Here is a 22,219-nt window from a genome sequence, read left to right as displayed (position 1 = left end):
GTGTCTGCCCTACAGAGATCCTTTCAGGCTCTGGCCTCCTCTCAGACGGCAGCCAGTTTCTCTGGCCATTCCGTCCCCCCTCCAACCTCCTCTACCCCTTCCAGCACCCCACTCCCGTCACCCGTCCAAGGCACACATTCAGACACCCAGTCTAGCACATCAACACACAAGAAACACACTTCAAAACACAAGCACAACACCTCCCACCATAAGCATTCACACAGCCAACAGACACCTGCACACACAACAACGTCCACTTCCCCCAGTGTGCATACCTCTACCACCTCCCTGTCTGTCCCCTCTACATCCACACCCTCATGCACTGTACCTACACTCACTGTTGCTGCTCATCTTCCTGCACTCACCACAATAGCAGACAGCCATACATGCACCCCATACACCACACCTGCACTCACCACCACTATTGTAGTTGACACATGCAGCACACTCACCAGACTTGTAGACACCCACACACCATACATCCACACTAGCTGTCTGTCACTGTGTCCAACCCCCCCTCAAAATCTACAAACGCACCAAGACACCCACCCATCAGACATCCACCACACCACAGCATACTGAGCAGTCACCTGCACCCACTACACGCACCCCTACACCACATACATCCACACCCTCAGCCTCCACTCCTACGCCCTCATCCACGCCCACCCCAATTGCTCCAAAGAAACTTTTCCTCTCCCGTGCTGACCTCTTCCAACCCACTGGCCCACCCCATCTTGTCCCCAAATGTGCTCACCTCCTTGCCCTTTCGCTCCTTCCACATCACACCCCACCCCTGTCTGCCCTTCACATTCCTGTACCCCTTCCCCAGATAGGAAAAAGGCCTGGACTGAGCCTAGGCCACCTAGTTCCTCCTGATCCAAACAGCCCCCATCACCTTCAAAGGACAAGCCCATCCCCCCTCCACCTTCCAAACGAAAGTCAAAGGCCACCCGGTCGAAAATCCCCACCCCCACTATCCCCTGCCACTCTTCCGTGAGGTGCCTGAATGCCCATATGGTGCCCCATGACGTGGAGTACCATGCACTTGTGGGAGTCAGGTTGGGCCCGTTGTGGCCCATGGCAATTGTCACCATACAGACTGGCCATTGGCCCTTTTTAGACTGTTTGGCTCAGTGAGCGTCATATTAAAGTTTCTGTGTGGCCTGTGTTTGGGCTGCACGCCGTTGAACCCTGTTTTTTTGTTTAATTTGTTATTGGTGTGGGACATTTGTATGTACTATGGTCATGTTGAATTAGCCTTGTGCTGTGGGAGGTATGGTTTGTGCTGCTGTGAAGGGTTAGGGGGGCATTGCAGGGTGGGTGGAGTGAGTGGGTATGTGACTGTGCCCTTTCTTCCCTTGTTCAGAAGGTTGCAGTACTTACCGTCGTTGTCTTCATCGGAGGTCTCCGTCGTGGAGGGATATGGCAAGGAGCAGGGCTGCTGGCATGATCTGCAGCTCTCTATCCATGTCTGCCGTGGCGCGTTCTGCGGGACTCCGGTGAGTGTTTCCTTATATTTGGTTAATATCCGCCTGGCTTTGTGTGGCAGTGGTTCCTGCCCGGAACTGGTGGCGGAATTGTGGTTCATAATTTGATGGGCAGGTTGGGCCTTTCCGACGGCCTGTTGGCGGACTATGCTGACGTCGTTGTCACTCCTCTACTGGCGGTGGGTGGTTCGCGTTCTGCCTGACTTTCGTTTGGTTCATTATTTGGCAGTCTGGCTCGCTCCTCTGTTGGCGGATTCTACCACCGCCGCCAGCGGAGCGGAGCGGACGGACCGCCATGTTCATAATGAGGGCCTTTATTTGGGCCTAGGTGAATATAAAAGTAAGAAAGTCCCTCTCTGCCCCACTGCCTGCAGGTTGCTCCACCAAAAAGAATGCAGACAGCATGCAGGCACTGCTGAATTATCTTCTAGCGTCAGAAAATGACACCAAGACAAATTCAGGGTGTTTCCCTGCCGAAACCAGGATCATGTGCGATCCACCTACTTTTCAGGACTGAAGACTACTTAAGCCTGATACAGGATTTTCATTCTATGCCTCTTGGTAATATATGGTGAGAACCTATCTATGAAGCACCAGTGCGCTGTACACTACTTTAGGGTTTGGGAGAAGAACCACATGATTATGTACATCAAGTGGGAATCACACAAATGTATTTCATACACTTTTCATTTCACATTTGTTTTTGGCACAGAGAAGTTAGGTAACTGTCAAACTACCAAGCCTGGGATTCAAACATTGGTCTCTAGGTTTACAGGTCAGCAGCTCCAGTCGCTAGGTCACATCTCCTCCCTAATGTTTGTGCTTACAAATACAGACATATATAGGGCTGCAGAAAATAAAGCTAGAAGTGACTCAAGGAATCATTAGAGGCAAGGGCCGGTTCATAGCTCTGCTTCATGCTTTTTTCCACATATAAATATTTGTTTTTTTCCCTTTAGTCACACTTTCTTGTAAAGTATTTCATAACTGTCATCCCACATATCTATTAACCTCTACTACTTCCAACAACCATTATTTTCAGTAGTACTTCATAAGTTCCTCTGTCCACTCTTGACATATCCCATCCAGGCACTTTTATTTAAAATGTTCCTACTAGTGCTGAGTTGTTTTTATATGTTTTTGGAACAAGAGTAAAAAGCAATGGGCAACATCCCCAAAACCTTTCTTGCCCCCTGATACTATTTGTCCTTAGCTGTACAAAGGACTGCGCTTAATATGAACACCTTTAATTTTGCATTATGAAAGTAGATTTGTGGCTTTGTAATATGTGACTACAATACTTGTGCATATTTAAGCAGATTAATTAGTGTGAGGCAGAAAAACATCACACGACAGAAACCAAATTATTAACACACCACAAAAGCAAAATTGCAATACAAAATAACAACAAGAATCCACAACGGCCACAACACTTCAACCTGCTAACACAGCAGCACAATATCAATACAAGGAGAGTACTCAACAAAACAGCATATTGGTACACAAAACATACCACCAGAACACATCAATGCAACAAAAACAAAACAAAATCACTGTTCATCTCAAAAAGCTCAACAGCAGTATATTGCAATTGTGCTGTGTTGTTATATGATGTATTGTGTTTTATATTGCAGTGTTTTGTTCCTGTAATATGTTGTGTTTTACTCAATGTATGCTGTTCTTTTTTCTTGCTGTGCTGATTTGTGATGCATTGCTGGCTCATGCATGCTTTTTGAGAATATATTTTGTACTATTTTGGTTGTTTAATTTTCTGTGTTTTGTGGTCTGTTTTAATCTTTTTTTTATTTCTAATGTTGTAATAGTGTTGTGCTTTTTTATTGTTATCTTACTTGTATTTGTAAGGCACTCTTTCAGCCATTCAGGTATCTTAACGCTGAGCAGGTGTGTGCCCAACCCTGCTTATGACAGGTATAATTTGAAAATCCATGTCTTCAGCTTCTTGCAGAATTCAACAAGAGAGAAAGTGGCTCTGATGTGGAGTGGGAGGTCATTCTACTCTTTAGGAGAAAAGTAATAGAACACTCATTCTCCTGATCAGGCTCTGTTTGTGTGGGGGCTGTGTGGAAGCAGAAGTCCTGAGGAGCAGAGGCATCTGTTCGGTTGGTGGAAAGAGATGCAATTGTTAATGCAGGTGGGGCCTGTGTTGTGTTGTGCCTTGAAGGTGTGTGCGAGGAGTGTGAACTGGGTGTGTTTGTGTATCGGGGGTCAGTGTAGTTCCCTGAGGTGTGATGTGATATGAGTTCTGTGTAGGAAGCTGAGGATGAGTCTGGCTACCAAGTTCTGGATGGTTTGTAATCTTTTAGTGTGTATGGTGATCTTGGCATATATGGTGTTCTCATAGTCCAACTTGCTGGTGATTAGGGTGTGGGCGACAGTTTTTCTAATTTTGTTTGGGAGTCATCTGTAGATCTTCCTCAGCATCTTAAGAGAGTGGAAGCAGGATGCAGTGACAGTGTTGACTTGTGAGATCATTTCTAGTTTACTGTCAATGATTATTTCAAGGTGCATGGTGTGGGTTCTGGGTATGGGTGCAGGTTCAAATTCAGACAGACATCAGCTGGAGTCCCCGGGTGAGGTGTTCTTGTTGAAGATCACTACTTCTGTCTTGTTGCTGTTGAGCTTGAGGCAGTTTTCTTTAATCGAGTTAGCACCTTCGGTCATGCAGGCGGTGAACTTCTTTTGTGTTTTGGGGATCTTGTCCGAAAGGGAGAGTATGTGTTGCATGTCATCTGTGTAAGAGAGGATGTTGATGTTGAGTGTGCAGATGATGTTGGCCAGAGGTATCATGTATGCATTGAAGAGGGTGGGGCTGAGCAATTAACCTTTAGACACTCTACAGATGAGTTTGCAGGCTTTCGAGCTGTAAAATGCCAGGCTGAAAGCTTGTGTTCTACCTGTTATAAAGGAGAAGATCCAGCAGAGGCCAGATTCATGGATGTCAATCTCATGCAGGCACCTGATGGGGATGGAATGAGAGACAATATCAAATGCTGTAGACAGGTCGAGGAGACTGAGGGCCTCCATGGACCTCTGTTGAGGATCATGTGGATGTCATCTGTGGTCGCCATGTGTGCTGTTTCTATAGTGTGATTGGGCCTGTTTCCACACTGCACAGTGTTGAGGAGCTGTTGGTTGCTGAGATGGTTGGTGATGCATCAGTTGATTAGTTTCTTTAAGACCTTTAACAGATATGGTATAGGGAAGATGGGTTTCTAGTTGCAAAGCGTGGCTTGCTCAAGGAGTCATTTCTTAAGCAGCAGCATTACAGTGGCATGTTTCCAGGTGTCTGGAAAAGTGATTACGTTGATGAGGTGTGGAGAATGGGTGTTAGTTCTAGTAGTGTATTAATTGTTCATTTTGTTTTCCTGGGTTGGTTTGTGATGTATTGTTTTAAGTGTTTGTGTTGTGCCACTGTGTTGTAAATTTAAGTTTTGTTTTTGGGTTGCTGTTATGTGATTACTGTTCAACATTGTCAAGTGTCACTTCATTTGCTTAGTAACATGTACTGTTGTTTTTATTCAATGGTGTTCTTTTGTGTTGTATTGTTTCATTGCAAACTGCTGTTCTGTACTCTTGATTTTTTTGTTGTGTTGTCATTTTGCGTTGATATGTTTTTGTCTTATTTTGTATTTTATAGTTTCTATATAGACTTTGGCCTTTGCTGTTAGTCTCCAGAAAAAAAGGCATTTCAATAATTATCATGTGACCAACAACTATTTAGCACTTCCAAAGGTGAGTACATATTGCCAATCCAGTGTTTCAGCTGCTTATGACACAAATCAGCCTGAACTGGACAGAAGCCATGTCTTAAATTACAGTTAATATTGCTCACATTATGTGATTCTGTTGCAGAAACCAGGATGGGCTTCCACCTTCCTCCTTTAGAGTTTGTTAAAGGAGGTGGTCCTCGAGTTTCCACATACATTTCTTGTAGTCCGCAAATGATGAGGTTTTATTGTCTTTATTTGAACATCTCTACATCATCTTCCTGCACGAATTCTGAGGAAAGACAGGGGTCAGCTCAGTGACCATGTGGTAGATTGTGCCATTTTGAAACCTCTGCTCACTTATAAAATATTATAAAATAAATTGTTGTAAATGAATGGGTGTTGTTTCATTATTATGTGCATGTTTTGGAGTGAAGTTAAATTAGAAACGTTTATAGGATGATATTACTTTCCCATATGACATAATAATTAGAATAAGATGTAATACACATTTAGACACAGAAATATGACTAGGAATGGGAATAAGAAAATAGATAGGGATACAAATTGGTTTAGGAACCGGAACAAAAATGAGAAAAGGGCTAGCAATATGCAGCTACAAAGGTTTACCTGAAGAATGTGTGTACACAAATTCTGGGGTTGCTGTAGGGCAGCTTTTCAATTGGCCAGCCTGAAAATATTTGTATTTTGTGAAGGAACTTTATGAAGTCTGGCCCTTCCCTGGATTCATTGTTCAGAAAGATAGATAAAAAATCCTATGGAGAGAGAAATATGACAGTCATTAGAAAAGTTACATGGTGACATTACTTTTTACCAAAAGTAATATTAATTGCTGATGGTATATGAGCAGGAAAATAGTTTTCAAATGCACAATGATTTTATTAAATCCTAAACATAGATATCAATGTCAATATTCTAACCCATAAATGTAAGTAGCTATTCCTACACAGGGAGAATACATGTTTTGATTTTGTACAATAAACATGTCCTGACAGCTACAAATGCACTGGAAAAGGCATTAGGTCTCAAAGCAAAGCAAAGCTATTAGCAAAGCCAGACTATTTTATTTTGGAATCCCAAATACTTTATTATTAATTTACTGTTCATAAATGGCTACTGGGTCTCTAGGATTGGAAAATGAATGACAAAGAATTTAAAAAAATCAAGGATAGCCTATTTTCTACCAATACACATGTGAACCCATACATCGGTGGCTGTCTTGGAATGCCTTTTAATTTAACTATCTGAGAAAAAAAATTCCACTATGGCCATCATTTGCATGAATGAGCACTTTCTTGGAAAGTTTTTAGCAATGAGTACAGCAATTATCTAAATCATGTTACTTGTGTTTCACTACATCTCTTTCCAAGGTCCATTCTTCGGATGACACTTGACAACAAAACAAAGCCCTGAACTTCTATTGTGTTTTGCTCCTTTACAGTGGGCTGATGAGCTTTCTCCAAACTATATTATTTATAGACATGCACACACATTAGAAAACTGTCCACATAACACATTCTATTTTGTTTCTTATGTGGTACATGAAGTTGCCTAAATGACTGAGCCTGTGGACCAATAATAATCCATTGAAAAAGCCAATTGGCCAAAAGGCAACGAGGGGGACACGAGTCATCCGTAGAGTATATTTTTGAAAGACATAACACTCAGTTAACATAACAGGAACATTGAAATGAATGAGTTTATCATTATTTTCATTGTTTTCAGAGCAATGGAAATTAATTCTAATGCAGTCTGCATGTTGAACTTCATGCTTGTCTGATCAGCAGCTTTATATATTTTCAACAATCGCCCGATGTTTAAGAAAAGAGTGGTATAGTATTCAAATCTCTTAGACTGCTTTACATTTTTAAGTTTAAGCTGAGCCTTTCCTGGTCTTCACAAATAACTAAGAATCTGAGATGAATAATAAAAACCATTACCTTTTTAACTCCACTATTACACTGATAAAAATACAAGTCTTTGCTGAAGAAGTGTTTCTCCTTTGGTGTCCTACTAATGCTATACCAAACGTCGACAATCCATGCACTGTCTCCAAAGACAAATCCCAACGAGCCAAGTTGTAATATGTCGGTTGGTAAAGAATCAGAGTGGGTCACAATCCGACCAACCTAATAAATATTTCTTAAATAACTTGTAAACTGTGACTCACTCTGATTGGCGCAATCACAGGAATGGTGGGCTAAAAGGGTTAGCAGACCTCCATGTTGCCATGTCTTTGATTGATTTTAAATAAAGTCAACACTATGCCAACTTGGGAGTTGGTAACTAACTATTCAATGATTTATAAATGGAATTCCTATTGGTAACCGTCTATACATATGGTACTGATTTACAATTCAAAAGGACATCCACAACATGCCCCTTCCAAATCAGAAATGTGTAACTATTCAGAAACCCAGGGTAAGAGTATGTAAAAGTTTACCAACTCCTACAATGGATTTTGTACTTGAGAAAAACCTACTTTGTAATTGCAAGCAATCCAGTTTTCCTAATCAGAGTATTTGCAGCCTCAAAATTAGTTAATATATCTGGCCAAATGTTCTCTCTTATGCCTCACTGGTATTACTGGTATTTTTTAAACGGTACTTGAACATTGTAGCACAATTGACTAACTTACTTCAAAAAGCACCCAGGAGGTTTGGATTTTTTCTGCAATCCAGACAGCAGCAATGAGTTCCCTAACTGAAATCTTTTCTGCATAAAATATATGCTTCCAAGAATAGAATAGGTGCTACATAGACAAAACTGAAAATGAAGATGAAGATGAGCCAAAGGCTTCATAAGAAGTTAGCTACTATCTCTAGACCACAACTGCAGCAACACATAAAGAAGGGGCATTGGTATTTTTCAGCCATAATGGTACATTTGGTCATACTTGCTTGTCCTCATGTCTCAGAGAACACATCAATAGAGTCCTGTGGTGGATTATGAAAATAAAATAAGACTACCCATAACAAATTAGATAAGCATTCTATTTAAAAGGTCTTTAAAGTATTATTGTTTATGAAGAAAGGACTGATTGGATAGTCATTTTACTTCAAGCTTGAAGGACAGCTCTACATAGGGGTATGTTATTAAGTAACCTGGTTATGAGCACGGAGTACATTTCCAGTCCGTGGAAAATCAAGTGTTTGTTCTGGGATTGGGATCATAAATAATGTGGTAAATACTACATCCCAATAATTTTCCCCTTTTGTATTTCAGCAAGTTTAATGTGGGATATAATTCCGAAGCTTGTGGAAATGGACACATTAAGGGCGTAATTTTTCATGCAATCCAAGTCGCAACTCGAGATATCAAGTATTTAGCACACCCAGTAAATTTCTCACCCTAAGGTATTGGTACTTACCCATCTCCTTCTGGCCTGCTCATAAACAGGGCCTAATACTTATGCATTAGAGTAAAGAGTGTTTGTGCTGCCTGGTGTTTCTGGCAGGACTGTGGTGGTCTTTGCTCCATAGGCTCACATGACTCGTAATACAGTAATCCGACTGCCAACCTCTGCCATGGCGGTGCACATACCGCCAAACTCGTAATAAGGCCCTACATTTGTTAAGATATATATTTCACATGAAAGGTGAAGATAATGTAATGAATATGCAGAAGGGCAGCTTAGTGAATTTAGATGTGATTAAATCTATGCTTTATGTTTATGCATTAAATACATTATGGCAGTAACATATTTAGGTAATCACAAACTTTTTCTGGGTGGTGAAATTTACAGTCTGTTTCTCCTTGACTAAAGACATCATTGGGTGCTGAGCACTAACAACTGATCCTACAGATAAAATAGTATCCTGTTTTAATAAACGTGGCGGTTTGAATAAATAATTGTTGCTATGAAATGATAGTGATGGAAGTGTATACAAACTTAGTTCAAGTGCATTGCAGCAGTGGCATTAGCACAACCACAGAACGCTTTGAAGATCATTTCACAGTGATGTTTGAAAGAACTCCCCAAATAGTTTTGGGAAAGATAAAGCTAAATGGTGAGTGTTGCGATATATTGGCTTCATACTACTTGAACAAAATGTGAGAGGATGTAAATCCACTTTGTCAGTTTTCTCACACTTTTGTGTGAACAATTGTGCTTCTTTTAAAGCACGTTTCACTTCTTAGAGTTTAACAATCAATCAATCAATCAATCAATCAGCTTTTATAAAGCACAACTACTCACCTGTAAGGGTCTCAAGGAGCTGATGGTGGGTATGTGGCTCATTCGAAGAACCATGTCTTGAGGTTCTTCCTGAACATGGTGAGTGATGGATTTTGTCTGAGGTGCGAGGGCAGGTTGTTCCAGCTCTTAGCTGCGAGGTAGGCAAAAGATCTTCCTCTGGCAGTGGCTTTGCAGATGCGTGGGATGGTGGCTAGGAACTCTTGGGCGGAGCAGGGGGGTTTGGCGGGGTAATGGAATGAGATTCGATGGTTCAGGTAGGCCAGTCCGGGGTTGCGAAGGGCCCTGTAGGTGTGCGTGAGTAGTTTGAAGTTGATTCACTTATCCACTGGGAGCCAAAGGAGGATCCTCAGGTTTTGGGAGATGTGTTCCTGGCAGAGGAGGTTCAGGACGAGTCTGGCAGTGACGTTTTGGATGAGTTGTAGTTTCCTAATGTTCTTTGTTGTGGTGCCAGCGTAGAGTGCATTGCCGTAGTCGAGCTTGCTTGTGACTAGGGCGTGGATGATTATCTTGCGGCAGTCGACCGGGATCCATTTGAAGATTTTGCAGAGTTGGTAGAGGGTGTGCCAGCAGGAAGAGGTGACTGTGTTTATCGATAGGGAAAAGTGAAGGATGATTCCTAGGTTGCGGCCGTGGCCAGTCAGAGTAGGCAGTGTGCTGGGCTGAGTGGGCCACCGGGAGTCATCCCAGGTTGAAGCGGAGTTTCCAAAGATGATGAGCTCCGTCTTGTCTGAATTGAGCTTGAGGGCAGCTCTCCCTCATCTAGATGGCATCAGCTTTCATTCTGGTGTGAAAGTTCCTCTTGGCTTTGTCCGGGTCTTCAGTGAGGGATATGTTGGTTTGGATGTGAAGAGTGGGAGACTGACTCTGGTGAGGAAGGAGTGAATCCATTGCAAGGCTTTTCCTGGGGATTCCTGCATCATGGTGTCTGGTGCATAAGATGCTGTGGGAGACTGTGTCGAAGGTTGCTGAGAGGTCGAGGAGTATGAGTGCTGCAGTGTGGTAGCAGGCAAGGAGTTTGCGGATGTCATCGGTGGCTGCCAGATGAGCTGTCTCAGTGCTGCGGTGCTGCGGAAGCCAGACTGAGAAGTATCCAGAGAGTTGTTGTCCTCGAGGAATTGTAGCACCTGTGAGTAAATTGCTTTTTCCAGGACTTTGGCTGGGTAGGGTAGCAGCGAGATGGGCTGGAAATTCTCGAGCTCTGATGGGTTGGCTGTGGGTTTCTTCAGGAGGGGGTGGATTTTGCCGTGTTTCCAATCTTAAGGGAAGGTGGCTGTTTTGATAGAGCAGTTTAGCGTCTTGCAGAGTTTGGGGGCGATGGATGCACTGGCTCTGTTGTGGATGTGGTGAGGACAGGGATCTGTGGGAGCTCCAGAGTGAATGGTGTTCATGATGATTTCAGTCTCTTCTGTGGTAAAAGTGGGCCAGATGTGTTTGGGTGGGTTCTGGGGGGCTGGGTCAGTAGTAGGTGCTGATGCTGGGTGGGTTCTGTGGGAGAAAGCTGTCATAGATGTCCTTAATCTTGCGGAGGATTAAAGTGGACAATTTGTTGCAGAGGTCTTGCAATGGGGGATGCTGGTGGCTTCGGAGAGAGGATTGGTGAGTTCATTGATTACCGTGAAGAGTTCTTTCATGCTGAGCGGGGAGGTGTTGATACATTAACGGACTGCAGCTTTTTTTCATTCTTGATGCATTGGTGATGGGTGGCAATGGCGCCTCTGAAGGAGGCGATGCCTTCGCTGGTTTCGCTATTTCTCCATTTCTTCTATAGGCGCCTGCAAGTGCGTTTGGATTCTTGGAGTTTGGTGGCGAACCAGCTAGCTTTTTTTGGGATGCGCTTGACCAAAGTTGATCGGAGGGGTGCTAAGGAGTTGTGCAGGGGTGATTTGGCAAGTTTCATGGTGAGTTGCTCATTGGTGATTTCATTCCATTTCCTGTGTGGAGCCCTTAGGACGCAGAGGCGTCAGTTGGGTGTGGTGATGGCGAAGTGTAGGCAGTGATGGTCGGTTCAGTTTGGGGTGGAGATATTCTTGATGGTAATTCGGTTGCTTGAGGTGAAAATGGGGTATAGTGTGTGTCCTGCGCTCTGTGTGGATGCGGTGATCAGTTGTCTGAGGCTGAGGGTGGCAAGATTGTCGAGTAGGGAAGTAGTGTTTCGTTTTTTGTGGTCCTTGAGGTGGAAATTCAAGTCGGCCAGTGGGAGGTAGTCGGTGGACGCCAGGGCGTGAGGGGTGGTGATGTCTACAATGGTGTCAATGAAGGCTGGACGGTGTCGGGCGGTCTGTAGACCAGGGTGCCATGGAGGAAGGAGTTGTGAGTGGCGTGGATCAGGAAGTGTAGTTGTTCCATTGTGGTGCAGTGATCATCTGTGTTGACCATGATGCGGAGAGAGGACTTGTGTACGATAGCCAGTCCTCTGCCCAGACGGGAGGGCCGGTCCTTCCTTAGGATGTTGTAGCCATCCAGTATGGCGATGGTGATGTGTGGTCCGGAGGTAGGGTTGGTCCAGTTCTCAGTTAGGAATGCGATGTCTGGACGGGCATAGTCGATCAGGTCCCAAAGTTCGGTGGTGTGCTTATGGAGGGAGCGTATACTCAGAAGGAGGCCATTAATAAGGTTGTGGCGAGCGTCAGTGGTTTCAGGTTTGGGGTGTTACGGTTGTTTGTTGAAGCTGAAACTGAGGTTGCAGTTCCTGCAGGAAAAAGGTCCATGGGTGTCCCTAGGAGATGTGGTGCAGCAGGTGCTGATATGTCCAGTGCAAAGGTGGTGGAGGGTCTTGGCATCGTAACGGAGGCTTGCCAGGAAATGGCTTATTGGATATTCAGGGTTCCTGGTGCTGGGTTGGGTCCAAGCTTACCTTTGGCACACCAGCAGCGCGATCGCTGTGCATGTCTGCTGCGGCTGCGATTAAGAAGCAGAGGGAGGCAGGGGCCGATCAGCTGGGTGGTGGGAGGGCGGGAAAAGCACTTAGCAGGGGTGGGAGTGGGGGACAGGGCCGCAGGAGCAGCAGGACAGAAAAATAATCGAAGAGACAGTAAAAAGAAAAAAGAAAAATGAAGTAAAAACAGAGGTAAAAGGGAGAAGTATAAAAACAGGAGTAAAGAGGGACAGACAGAGACAGAAGATTCTTACTTGTAGGTGGCAACTAAGCCACCAGGGATAACATACAATTTGCACAGGGCAACATGCCAAGACGGACCACAGAAACTTAGGTTCCAATTCCTTTCCTAACATGGAATAAGCTAAATTGTACACCCAGAATCTTTGCAGAATTAACTCAAACTTGAACACTGGAATATTCAATCCTTATAATAAATTACTTATAAGCCTTGAGAAAGCCCCAGCCCAACAAGTATTATAACGGGGCGAAACACTTGTTGGCTGTATCAACCTGGTATGAATAATATGCAGAAAATGTTGCAAATACCATGGAATGAATAAAAGAAGTTTGAATATACAAAAACATTTTCATCAGTCATTTTTCTTTTTGATGTACCACACAAATAAGAGAATGAACAAATGTAATTTGTGAATTCAGTGCCTTTCAATTCTCAGAAAACCTGACACCCAACATAAATACAGTTGCACCTACGAAGGAGAGTGGGCCCAAACTCTCTGGAGTGTCACTGGTGTTGCCAAAAAAGGAAAAAAAGGAAAATGTAGCCTTGGGGCCTAGTGGGAGGGGTGATAGAGAGCTGGGCCTGTGACTAGTCACAATATTTATATGGTTTCAACAAGTAATTGTTGCTATGAAGTGATAGTGGTGAATGTGTATACAAACTTAGTGAAAGTGCATTAGCACAAACACAGAAGGCTTTGAAAATCACTTCACAAATAGTTTTCGGAATAATAATAATGGTGAGGTTTGTGATAGATCAGCTTAATCCTACTCAAACAAAATGTGAAAGGATGCAAATGCACTTTATAGGTTTTCTCACACTTTTTTGTGAACAATTGTGCATTTTAAAGCACATTTCACTTGTTGAAGCTTAACATACCATTTGCAAAGGGTTAAAAGATGATGCCTAGAAGTCTTTAAAAAGTAGAGTTTGTCCATTTGAAAGCCCACTGAGCCACTACCATTAGTCAAAATATGATGCAAATGTAATGATGCATACTTCTACATGCCAGGCTACAGTTAAGACCAGACTTTGCATGGCCAGCAATAGCAATGTCCACTCTCTATATGCCCAGCTTCCTGATGCTGATTGGGAGTTATGGACACTCTTTACATGCTCAGCAACAGGTAATGCCATTCTCTGTATGCCAAGAAGAAGGTATGGCCAACCTCCACATGCAGAGCGATGCCAGCCTCCACATGGCATTAACAAACTAATGCCAGCCTACAGATTGAATAGCAACATGTATAACAGAAAAGAACAGCAACCTTTATCGTCCAGCAGTAGCAAATCATCGGCTTACTCCCACGTTGAAATTAATGTGGTCATGATTTAAGATAATTAGCCCTCAACAATTGATTGCTTGACTTTTTCCAGGCATAGTCCAAAGCAGCAGTTAAAAAATAATTTAACGTTCAAGAGATTATACATAAAACTGGCTTTTTGTATACATTATTATGTGAGTTAAAAATCAAATGTATTTAATATTTAGAACCAGGCATATGTGCTCTACCTCCAACTAAGTTCCAGCTCATTTCATGTACAAAATTATAACTCTACATTTTATCAATATGTGGTCACTAGGAGCCCTGAAAGGCTTAATTGTCTTAACAAAATAAAGAAAGCATAGGAAGCTATCACGTAATCACTCATCTACTGTCACAGAGACACTCAAGTTATTCCATCAGGAATATCACCATTTGACCACTAATTAAAACAGTGTAAAGTACCCCTCTTACCCTCCTTACAATTAAAATATAGGATATTTTCCTGGATATTCCAAGCAGCCTCAAGTTCCTCAACTCGAAATTGCTCAGCAGCTGCAATTGTGATCTTAGCATTTACAACTCCAAGGATAAATGTATTTTCATTAGATGATTCAGGTGCTGTTAATGCTATAAGCTTGAATACTCCAATTAATAAATGAGCATTCATTCCTCCTGTGAGAATATGTACATTAAACAAGTACAGCTGGTCTGACACTGATGAAAACCACAAAATAGCATACATTTTGTGTTATTCTTTAAAATAATTGGGTTTAGGTGCAGCTAGAGGTAAAGAGAGGCAATTGCAGAAAGGATGAGTTTAGGCTTTAGGGGTGGGTAGAAGTAAAGTGAGGTGGGGTATATGTAGGGTTTGGGGTATGAAGGGGTAAATGTTTGTAAATGGAGGTAAGGGGAATTTTAGTGATTATGGGTGAGGAGAGGTAAAGTGAGGTAAGTGTAGTTTTAGGGTTTAATGATGGGCAGAATGTAAAGAAGTGAAATAGGCTTTATTTCATCTTCTAGACTCTCTTTGCACACTCTGGAAAGTCCTTTCAGTTAACATTCTAAACTGTCAAAGAGGGAATTACCAGCTTGTGAAAAGGAAAAGGGAAGGGAAGGAAAATATCAAACTTAGGAAGGTGAAGAGAATGAACTAGGCATTAACATATGTCCACAATAAAAAGAATAACATTACAACACATCTCTTTTTCAAGGGAATAACAGGAAGTAAATAACACAAGGGATTACCTTAATACAAAGAGCCTTTGCCAGAAAGGTGATTTTCTGTGCCTTTTGGTGCTAATGTCATTAGTATCATTGGAGACATCATCATATATCTCCATACTTCCTTCCTGAGGTTTATGTGGTGCTTTGTTGGATTTAGCAAGTCTGTCTACACTCAATACTTGCCCATTATCCAATATACTACATTATTCTTGATCTCAATGATGTGCATACATTTGGAAACATTTGCTTTTTCCTTCTGGTCTTTTGTCAAGAAGCCAATCACCCACCACCCATTGTTGACTTTTAGTTGACATTTAGCTCCTTGTTCAAATAATACAGTGTTTTCCATTTATATTGATGTCTATCTATTCTTTCCTTGCATTTTAATGGGTCAATACATACTCTATCACACCTCCCCCTTAAATGATGTAAAAGATAATATACCTGTGACCAGATTTGGAGTGGTGTGGTATGAGCATAATAAGCTCTTTATAGAGTTTTCCATGGGGTGGTCATTGGTTCATGCTAATTGTATAGCTTCCTTCAACATATGATTCATCCTCTCTACCTACCTATTGGACTTGTGGCAATACAAAGCAGTCTTTTTGTGTTTAATGGATGAGTTTGTTAGAAATTGCTTCATTTAATGAGAAATAAATTGGACACCATTATCGGTATGGTACACTTTCTGTATAAAAAATGTATGACGTCCTTCATGGTGATTTAATGGATCATTTTGGTAGCCAGCCAAAGTGAGATGTGCTTAATTAGGACAAACATGTATCTTTTACATATCCCTGGATGATTTATAGGACCAATGATGTACAGAGCACGTTTTTCCTGTGGTTTCACAGGAACAAACACAAGGGATAACAGTACTTTTTGGATAATTTTGTTTCAGTACTTTTGAGTAATTTTGTTTTTATCAAATAAGGCAGAACTGGTACACTCCTTCACTTTATGGTAAATAACTTTGAAATTAATATGCATTTCTGGCTCAGTTTTTGTAAATCTTCTACCAAGATGACCTTCATTAGCAAGATGCTCAATTTTATTTCTATTTCAAGGCGGTATGATTTTGTCATCATGGTGAACTTTCTCAATATGTGTGCTGAGCTCATTCCTGACTTCCCAAAATTCTCTCACCTCCTGTTCAAAATCACTGAATCTTGCTGGCTCACCCTTAGATATATAATCCTTGATCATCTAAAGGACATGACCTTCCTCCATGTACTGTTTCCATTCAGTTTCTGAAATTGCTGTTGTGCCAATCTTTAGTACAGGGCATTCTAGAATTTTGTTTATTTCATTATTTTTATGGGGATATTTAAATAAGAAATCAGTTGCAAAATTTTAGCTTTCTGGAACATACTCCATTTTGAAGCCATATCCTTCGAGTCCTTGTATCCATTTGACAATTTTAGGTGTGCTGTATTTAGTTCCCTTTGCAGAGAACCTAAATGTAAAGGGTTTGTAGTCAGTATATATAGTAAAGAGCATACTTTAGCAGTAGAATTTTAAATCTTCACTGCTCAAAAACAAGCTAATACCACCTTCTCAGTAAGGGAGTAATTGTGTTCAGCCTTTGTCGAACATCTGGAGGCAAAGGCAATGATTCTTTCTTCTCCATTTCCAAATTCTGAAAGGGTGACATCCAATCCTCTATTAGTTACATCTGTTGTAGAAAAGGTTTTCTCTTAGTGTCAAAGGTTCCCAATGAGGGTGCTGATACAATTGCTTGCTTCAATTAATCAAGTGTCATCCCCAATCAAAATAAGTTTCTTTCTTTAACATATCACTTAATTCTGTGCTGATGTCTGAAAAACTCTTTACTCAGTTGGCCATGTATTATACTAGTTTGAGAAAGGATTTGAGTTTTTATTTTTTGGATGAGATACTCTTTTTATGGCATTAACTAAACTCAAACCAAAGCCTTCCTTCAAAATAATGTGCCCTAGATAGTCAACAGAACTGACACCCAATTGCCATTTCTCTTGTTTCACTGTTTGGCCTGCATCTGTTAATCTTTTAAAAACTTCATGTAGGACCTGGTCATGTTTGTGTATATTTGGAAGCAGGTAGTACTGCAAACACCTTTAAGGACCTCCTGCATTTTTTCTGGAGGACTGCACCTGCAGATGCCAACCCGAATGGCATTCTGCAGAATATAAAAACCTCTAATGGCGTATTGAATGCTGTTAATATTCTTGAGTAAAGATGGATTTTGTCTTGAGGATAAGCCATTGAGAGGTTGATAACATCAAAACAGTTTGTGTCATCCATAGTGCTTGAGGGTTTCTCCTCACCCAGATGTTGTAATTAAGGCTTTGTCAGTCAATGCAGTAATGCAACCCTTGCCCATTGTCCTTTTTTGCTAAAAATATAGGTGCCGGGGGTGTGGCTAGGCACCAGCCGCGACAGACGCCATTTAGCAGAGCTCCTCTCTCCGCTCTTTAATGCCTCACATATCTGCATATAATCTGACCTCCCAATGGAGCGGAAGTGCCGGGATCAGCCAGGCAGACGGGCCAGAGGTTTGGGGTGAACCCGCCCCAAGATTCGTGGCAGAGATGCCCTGCGGCCTGTGGGCAATGGCGCAGCCTCGTGGTCGAGGCCGCAGAGAGGTGGTGCGCTGTGCCATCGGACCGCCGCTGGCTGGTGGAGCGAGGAGGGTGACGATCGTGGACGGCCCCTGGGTCACGGGGCTCACCGGTGTGTGGCCCGGCCTGGTGTGGTATCGGCCGGCTGGACATGGGCTGGTGCCCGGTGAGGTCTTTGCTCCCCAGGCCCTCCCCTCCGTCTCTACTGGTGGTGATGCTGAGGACATCTGGGATCCAGTAGGCAGATAGTGAGAGGAGCGATGAGCGGCGAGGCGAGGTCAGAAGAGGCTGCTGCTTCATAGCGGACCAGTGGAGGAGGTACGGGGCAGGGGTGGGGTGCCTCTTTGGCAGAAATTTTGGTGAAACTGCCAGAGGATGCCCGCTGCCGCATAACAGACCTGCGACCGTGTTGCGGGGCGGGGGTGCGGTGGACGGGGACTGGGGGCTCCTTCCCTGCTGGTGAAGACCATTTGGTGGTGCTGGCGCCCGGGGCGGAGCAGAGCGGAGAGGCGCGGAGTGGACCCAGCCACGGTGCACCAGCGGGGGCTCGACTGACTTGTGGGCCATGTCCTAGAGGTATGGAGAGGTTGGCGGGTGAGCGCGACAACAACTGGAGGGATTGCCCGCGGACCCCCTCGGTGAGATCGCCATTTTAGCATGGTCAGAAATAAGGGGCGCCCTCTGCTCCAGGTGAACAAAATGGACAAATATGCAGGGCTGAAACCTTCGGGGATGGGGTGGTGCCGGAGGATGCTGAAGGGGGTCAGGAGAATGACCGGGGCCCAGCGGACGAGCCCTCTCTAAATGCAATAATGGCAGCAATCCAGGATCTACGTGGCTCGCTAGAACCCAAGCTGGATGCGGTCACGGTGGACGTAAATCTTCTTCGTGCAGATCTCAAAGAAGTCGCAGAGAAGGTCACTAATGCAGAACCGGATATTGCCCAGTTGCAGTCTACATCTAAGAGGCTTGAAGATCAGGTCTGGTTCCTTACCACGGAGCACGAGAAAATAATGGCGTGCCTGGGGGATCAGGAGGGGAGGTCCCGGAAGAACAATATTAGCGTGGTTGGGGTCCCGAAGGGCGCTCAGGGCCCGATTGTCAAGCTTTTCTTCGAGACCCTGATTGTAGACTCCTTGCGCCCCAAGAGACTCTCTAAATTCTTCACTGTCGAGCGAGTGCACAGGGCTCCAGTCCCACCCCGAGGTCGGGGACCCCCCCAAGGACCATCATTGCATGAATTTTTAACTTTCGAGACAGAAACGCCATCCTACAGGCCGCCTTATCACATGGAGACCTCCAATACAAGAACGCCACTGTTCGTTTCTTTCCAGACTTCATGCTGAGGGTCCAATGGAGATGCCAAAGCTTTCAGAAGGCCAAAAAAATGCTGTGGACCGCAAATTCAAATACATGATGCTCTTCCAGGCTAGACTGAGAGTCATCGCAGAGGGGAAGGCCTGGCATTTTGACACTCCGGAGGAGGCCTGGGAGTGGCTTGAGGGGTCCTGATCGGCAGGTCGTGCGGCTCGCAGGGGCTCTGGGGCAGCCGTGATGGGGGAGGGGGACCCCACTTCCAGAGACAGGAACAGGGAGTGGAGGCAGCTGGACAGTAGTCGTTAGGCATGGTGATGTTGGCCGTAACGTATAGCAGTGACTACTGGGCCCATGCAGTGGTGGTCCCTGGTGTCGACTGGGGAAGGGGCAGGAGCTGCGCTTGCAAAGAATTTTCAGGACGCACACAGCTGTAATGGACATAGGGGGATGGTTCTTGAAATTTATTTTAACTTGGCATTATTGCTGGATCGGCATGGGACGATGGCACTGGCCCACCCACGTTAGATCTGAAGCTGTGACTCCACTAATTGGGGGGGTGGGCAGTTTTGAGCCCACTAAGTGGGGTAGCAGGGTGGGGGGAATGTTTAGTTGGGAATTACTGACACACTGTTTTTGTTGTATACTATTTCAAAGCCACTGTACAGCACTGGGCCATCGAGAGAGGTTGCCGGGGATGGAGCGGCCAGGGAGGGAGCACTAGATCTGATTGGCATGCAGCGACCTGGTTGGGTAGGAGAGACTACACATGGCAGGGACGATGACACGCACCCTTAGGGTCATGACATGGAATGTGAATGGTCTGGGTAGTTGCATTAAGCACACCATAGTCCTTCAGTACCTGCGTAGGCACGGCCGACCTTGTCCTTCTGCAGGAAACACACCTGAAGGGGAACCATTTTAAGGCTCGAGATAGGTTTGGATACCTTTTGGTGGCACACGCATGCTATACATCTGATTCTAGAGGGGAGGGGATTCTCATAAAAAAATCAATGGCCTTCCTTCTGTCACGCACTTGGTGGAACCTCTTGGGGTGATATGTGGCAGTTTCAGGTGTTTGGGACAGCCAATCTGTGTTTGGTGTATGCTCCCCCGAGATTTCAGGGAGCCAATCTGACAGACCTTGGCTCCCTGCTGCTTGATTTCCCACTGGGACTTATGATTATGGGGTGGGACATGAACTTAGTCTCTGACCCGGGGTTAGACAGGCTCTCGCATTTGAAGGGTCTCTCTGGTCCTTTATTGACTCTTTTGGCTTGGCAGATCTGTGGAGAGCACTCAATCCAGGAACACGGCAATACACAGATACCTCTATCCCGCACTGTAGTTCATCTAGGCTTGACTATTTACTCATGACGGGAGCCCATGCAAGCGAGTTCCCAGAGGCAATCCATTATTCAAGAGGGATTTCCGATCACTCCACCGGGGGCTGTCCTGCTGGGTCCTTCGGGGTCCCACACTTTACCGCTGTGCATTGATCCTTGGTACCTATGGGACAAGGTTTTGCAGAAATAATGAGGGAGAGGGTCAACCAATATTTTGAGGAGAACTTAGGGTCAGTGTACTCGGCGAATATCCTGTGGGAAGCCTTTCAAACTGTACTCCGGGGCCAAGCGCAAGACTTAATCGGGGGGCTTAAAAAGGAGCGCAATTTGCAAGTGTCAGACCTCGAGCTGGAAATGTCTGCTCTTGAGGCCTGCGTTGAGGTAGCGGGGGTGGAGAGTGACCTTTGGCACCAGTTAAGACTCAAGCGATACGAGCTGCGTGCCCTGGCCAAACAGCATGCGCGGGCTTATGCGTTGGCGACCCAGCATTGGCTTTACGGTGTAGGTGAAAAAGCAGATAAACTGCTGGCTTGTTTGGGCATGAGAGAAAAGGATGCAACATGGGTCGGGACGGTGGAGACTGAGAGCGGTGACCTCTGTCCATAGTGCAGGCATTCATAACATACTATGAGGAGGTGTATACCTTGGTGACTCGGATGACGGAGGACGACTGCGCGGACCTCCTGCACAACATACCGCTTCCAGGACTCTCCGCTGAGGAGAGGGAAGCACTGGACACTGAGTTGACAGAAGAGGAGGTCACCGTGGCACTGGGGTGGCTGCAGTCTGGTGAAGCGGCGGGACCCAATGGACTCCCAGTGGAGTTGTTCAAAAGCCTGGGAAGCAAGATAGCACCCATATTTTGGCCATGTTTCGGGAGGCAAGGGAGGTAGGGGCGTTACCGATGGATCAGTGGACGGCCACTATTGTAGTGATCCTGAAGAAGGGTAAAGCCCCTGAGAAATGCGTCTCCTAAAGGCCTATCTCCCTTTTAAATTCTGAGGTCAAGGTCCTGGCAACATTTCTGGCTACTAGATTGCGTGCGGTTGTTACTAAGCTAATTCATCCAGACCAATCGGGCTTCATGCCGTCCAGGTTGATGCGTTTAAATTTACGGAGACTCTACGGGGTCTTGCACACGACAGATCAGTGGACGGAGGGGCGGGTGGGGCTTCTGTCCCTGGATGTGAAAATGGCCATCAACAGCATCGAATGACCTTACATTTTTGCGGTCCTCTAGCGGTTTGGAATTGGCCCACTATTCTTGGCCTGGATCAGGCTGTTATACAGTGAGCCGGTTGCCCGAGTGCGGGTCAATGTGACATTGTCAAACTCCTTTGCCCTACACAGGGGCACGAGGCAGGGCTGTCCGCTCTCTCCGATACTGTTTGCGGTAGCACTCGAGCCATTGGCGGAGTGGATCAGACCGGCCACCTTAATTGCGGTTATTGACTCGGGAGCAGCATGGGAGGAGGGTATCTGCCTCTACGCAGATGATATTCTGCTGTATGTCACCTGCCCTCGTTGGTCGGTCGATAGGATCCTGCAGATATTCTGCATATTTGGGGATCATTCTGGCTATCAGATCAATGGGGCCAAGTCGCTGTTGTTCACACTGGCCGGCGGCCCAGTGGCTCTCTGCCTTGGATGCGAAGTAAAGATCTCCAGCGGAGGCTTCAAATATCTGGGGATATACGTGACACAAGATCAAGAGCGCTTCCTCAGTGAGAACCTACAGCCCCTTCTAGACGGATTTCGAGGGGACGCGGAGCGGTGGAGAGCGCTGCCTCTCTCTCTTATGGGTAGAGCGGCCCTTTTTAAAATGATGGCGCAGCCACATCTACTGTATGTCTTTCAGAATACCCCCTATAGGATTCCGGCGGAGGTGTTCCAACACCTCGACCGAGACATCAG

The 22,219-nt window shown here is 44.8% G+C and overlaps 1 protein-coding gene across 1 annotated transcript in view; it reads right to left on the bottom strand.

Moving 5' to 3' along the window:
* Positions 1–22,219, bottom strand: part of LOC138249505 (cyclic nucleotide-binding domain-containing protein 2-like) — a 611,285-nt gene that overhangs the window by 182,243 nt on the left and 406,823 nt on the right. Inside the window, exon 9 of the mRNA XM_069203460.1 lies at positions 5,849–5,994. Within this exon, the coding sequence (XP_069059561.1) occupies positions 5,849–5,994 (146 nt within the window). The remainder of the gene's footprint in view (positions 1–5,848; positions 5,995–22,219) is intronic.

Source organism: Pleurodeles waltl, chromosome 8 (genome assembly GCF_031143425.1).
Source record: "Pleurodeles waltl isolate 20211129_DDA chromosome 8, aPleWal1.hap1.20221129, whole genome shotgun sequence".
NCBI classification, from domain to species: domain Eukaryota; kingdom Metazoa; phylum Chordata; class Amphibia; order Caudata; family Salamandridae; genus Pleurodeles; species Pleurodeles waltl.
This window is presented reverse-complemented; position numbering and strand designations above follow the sequence as displayed.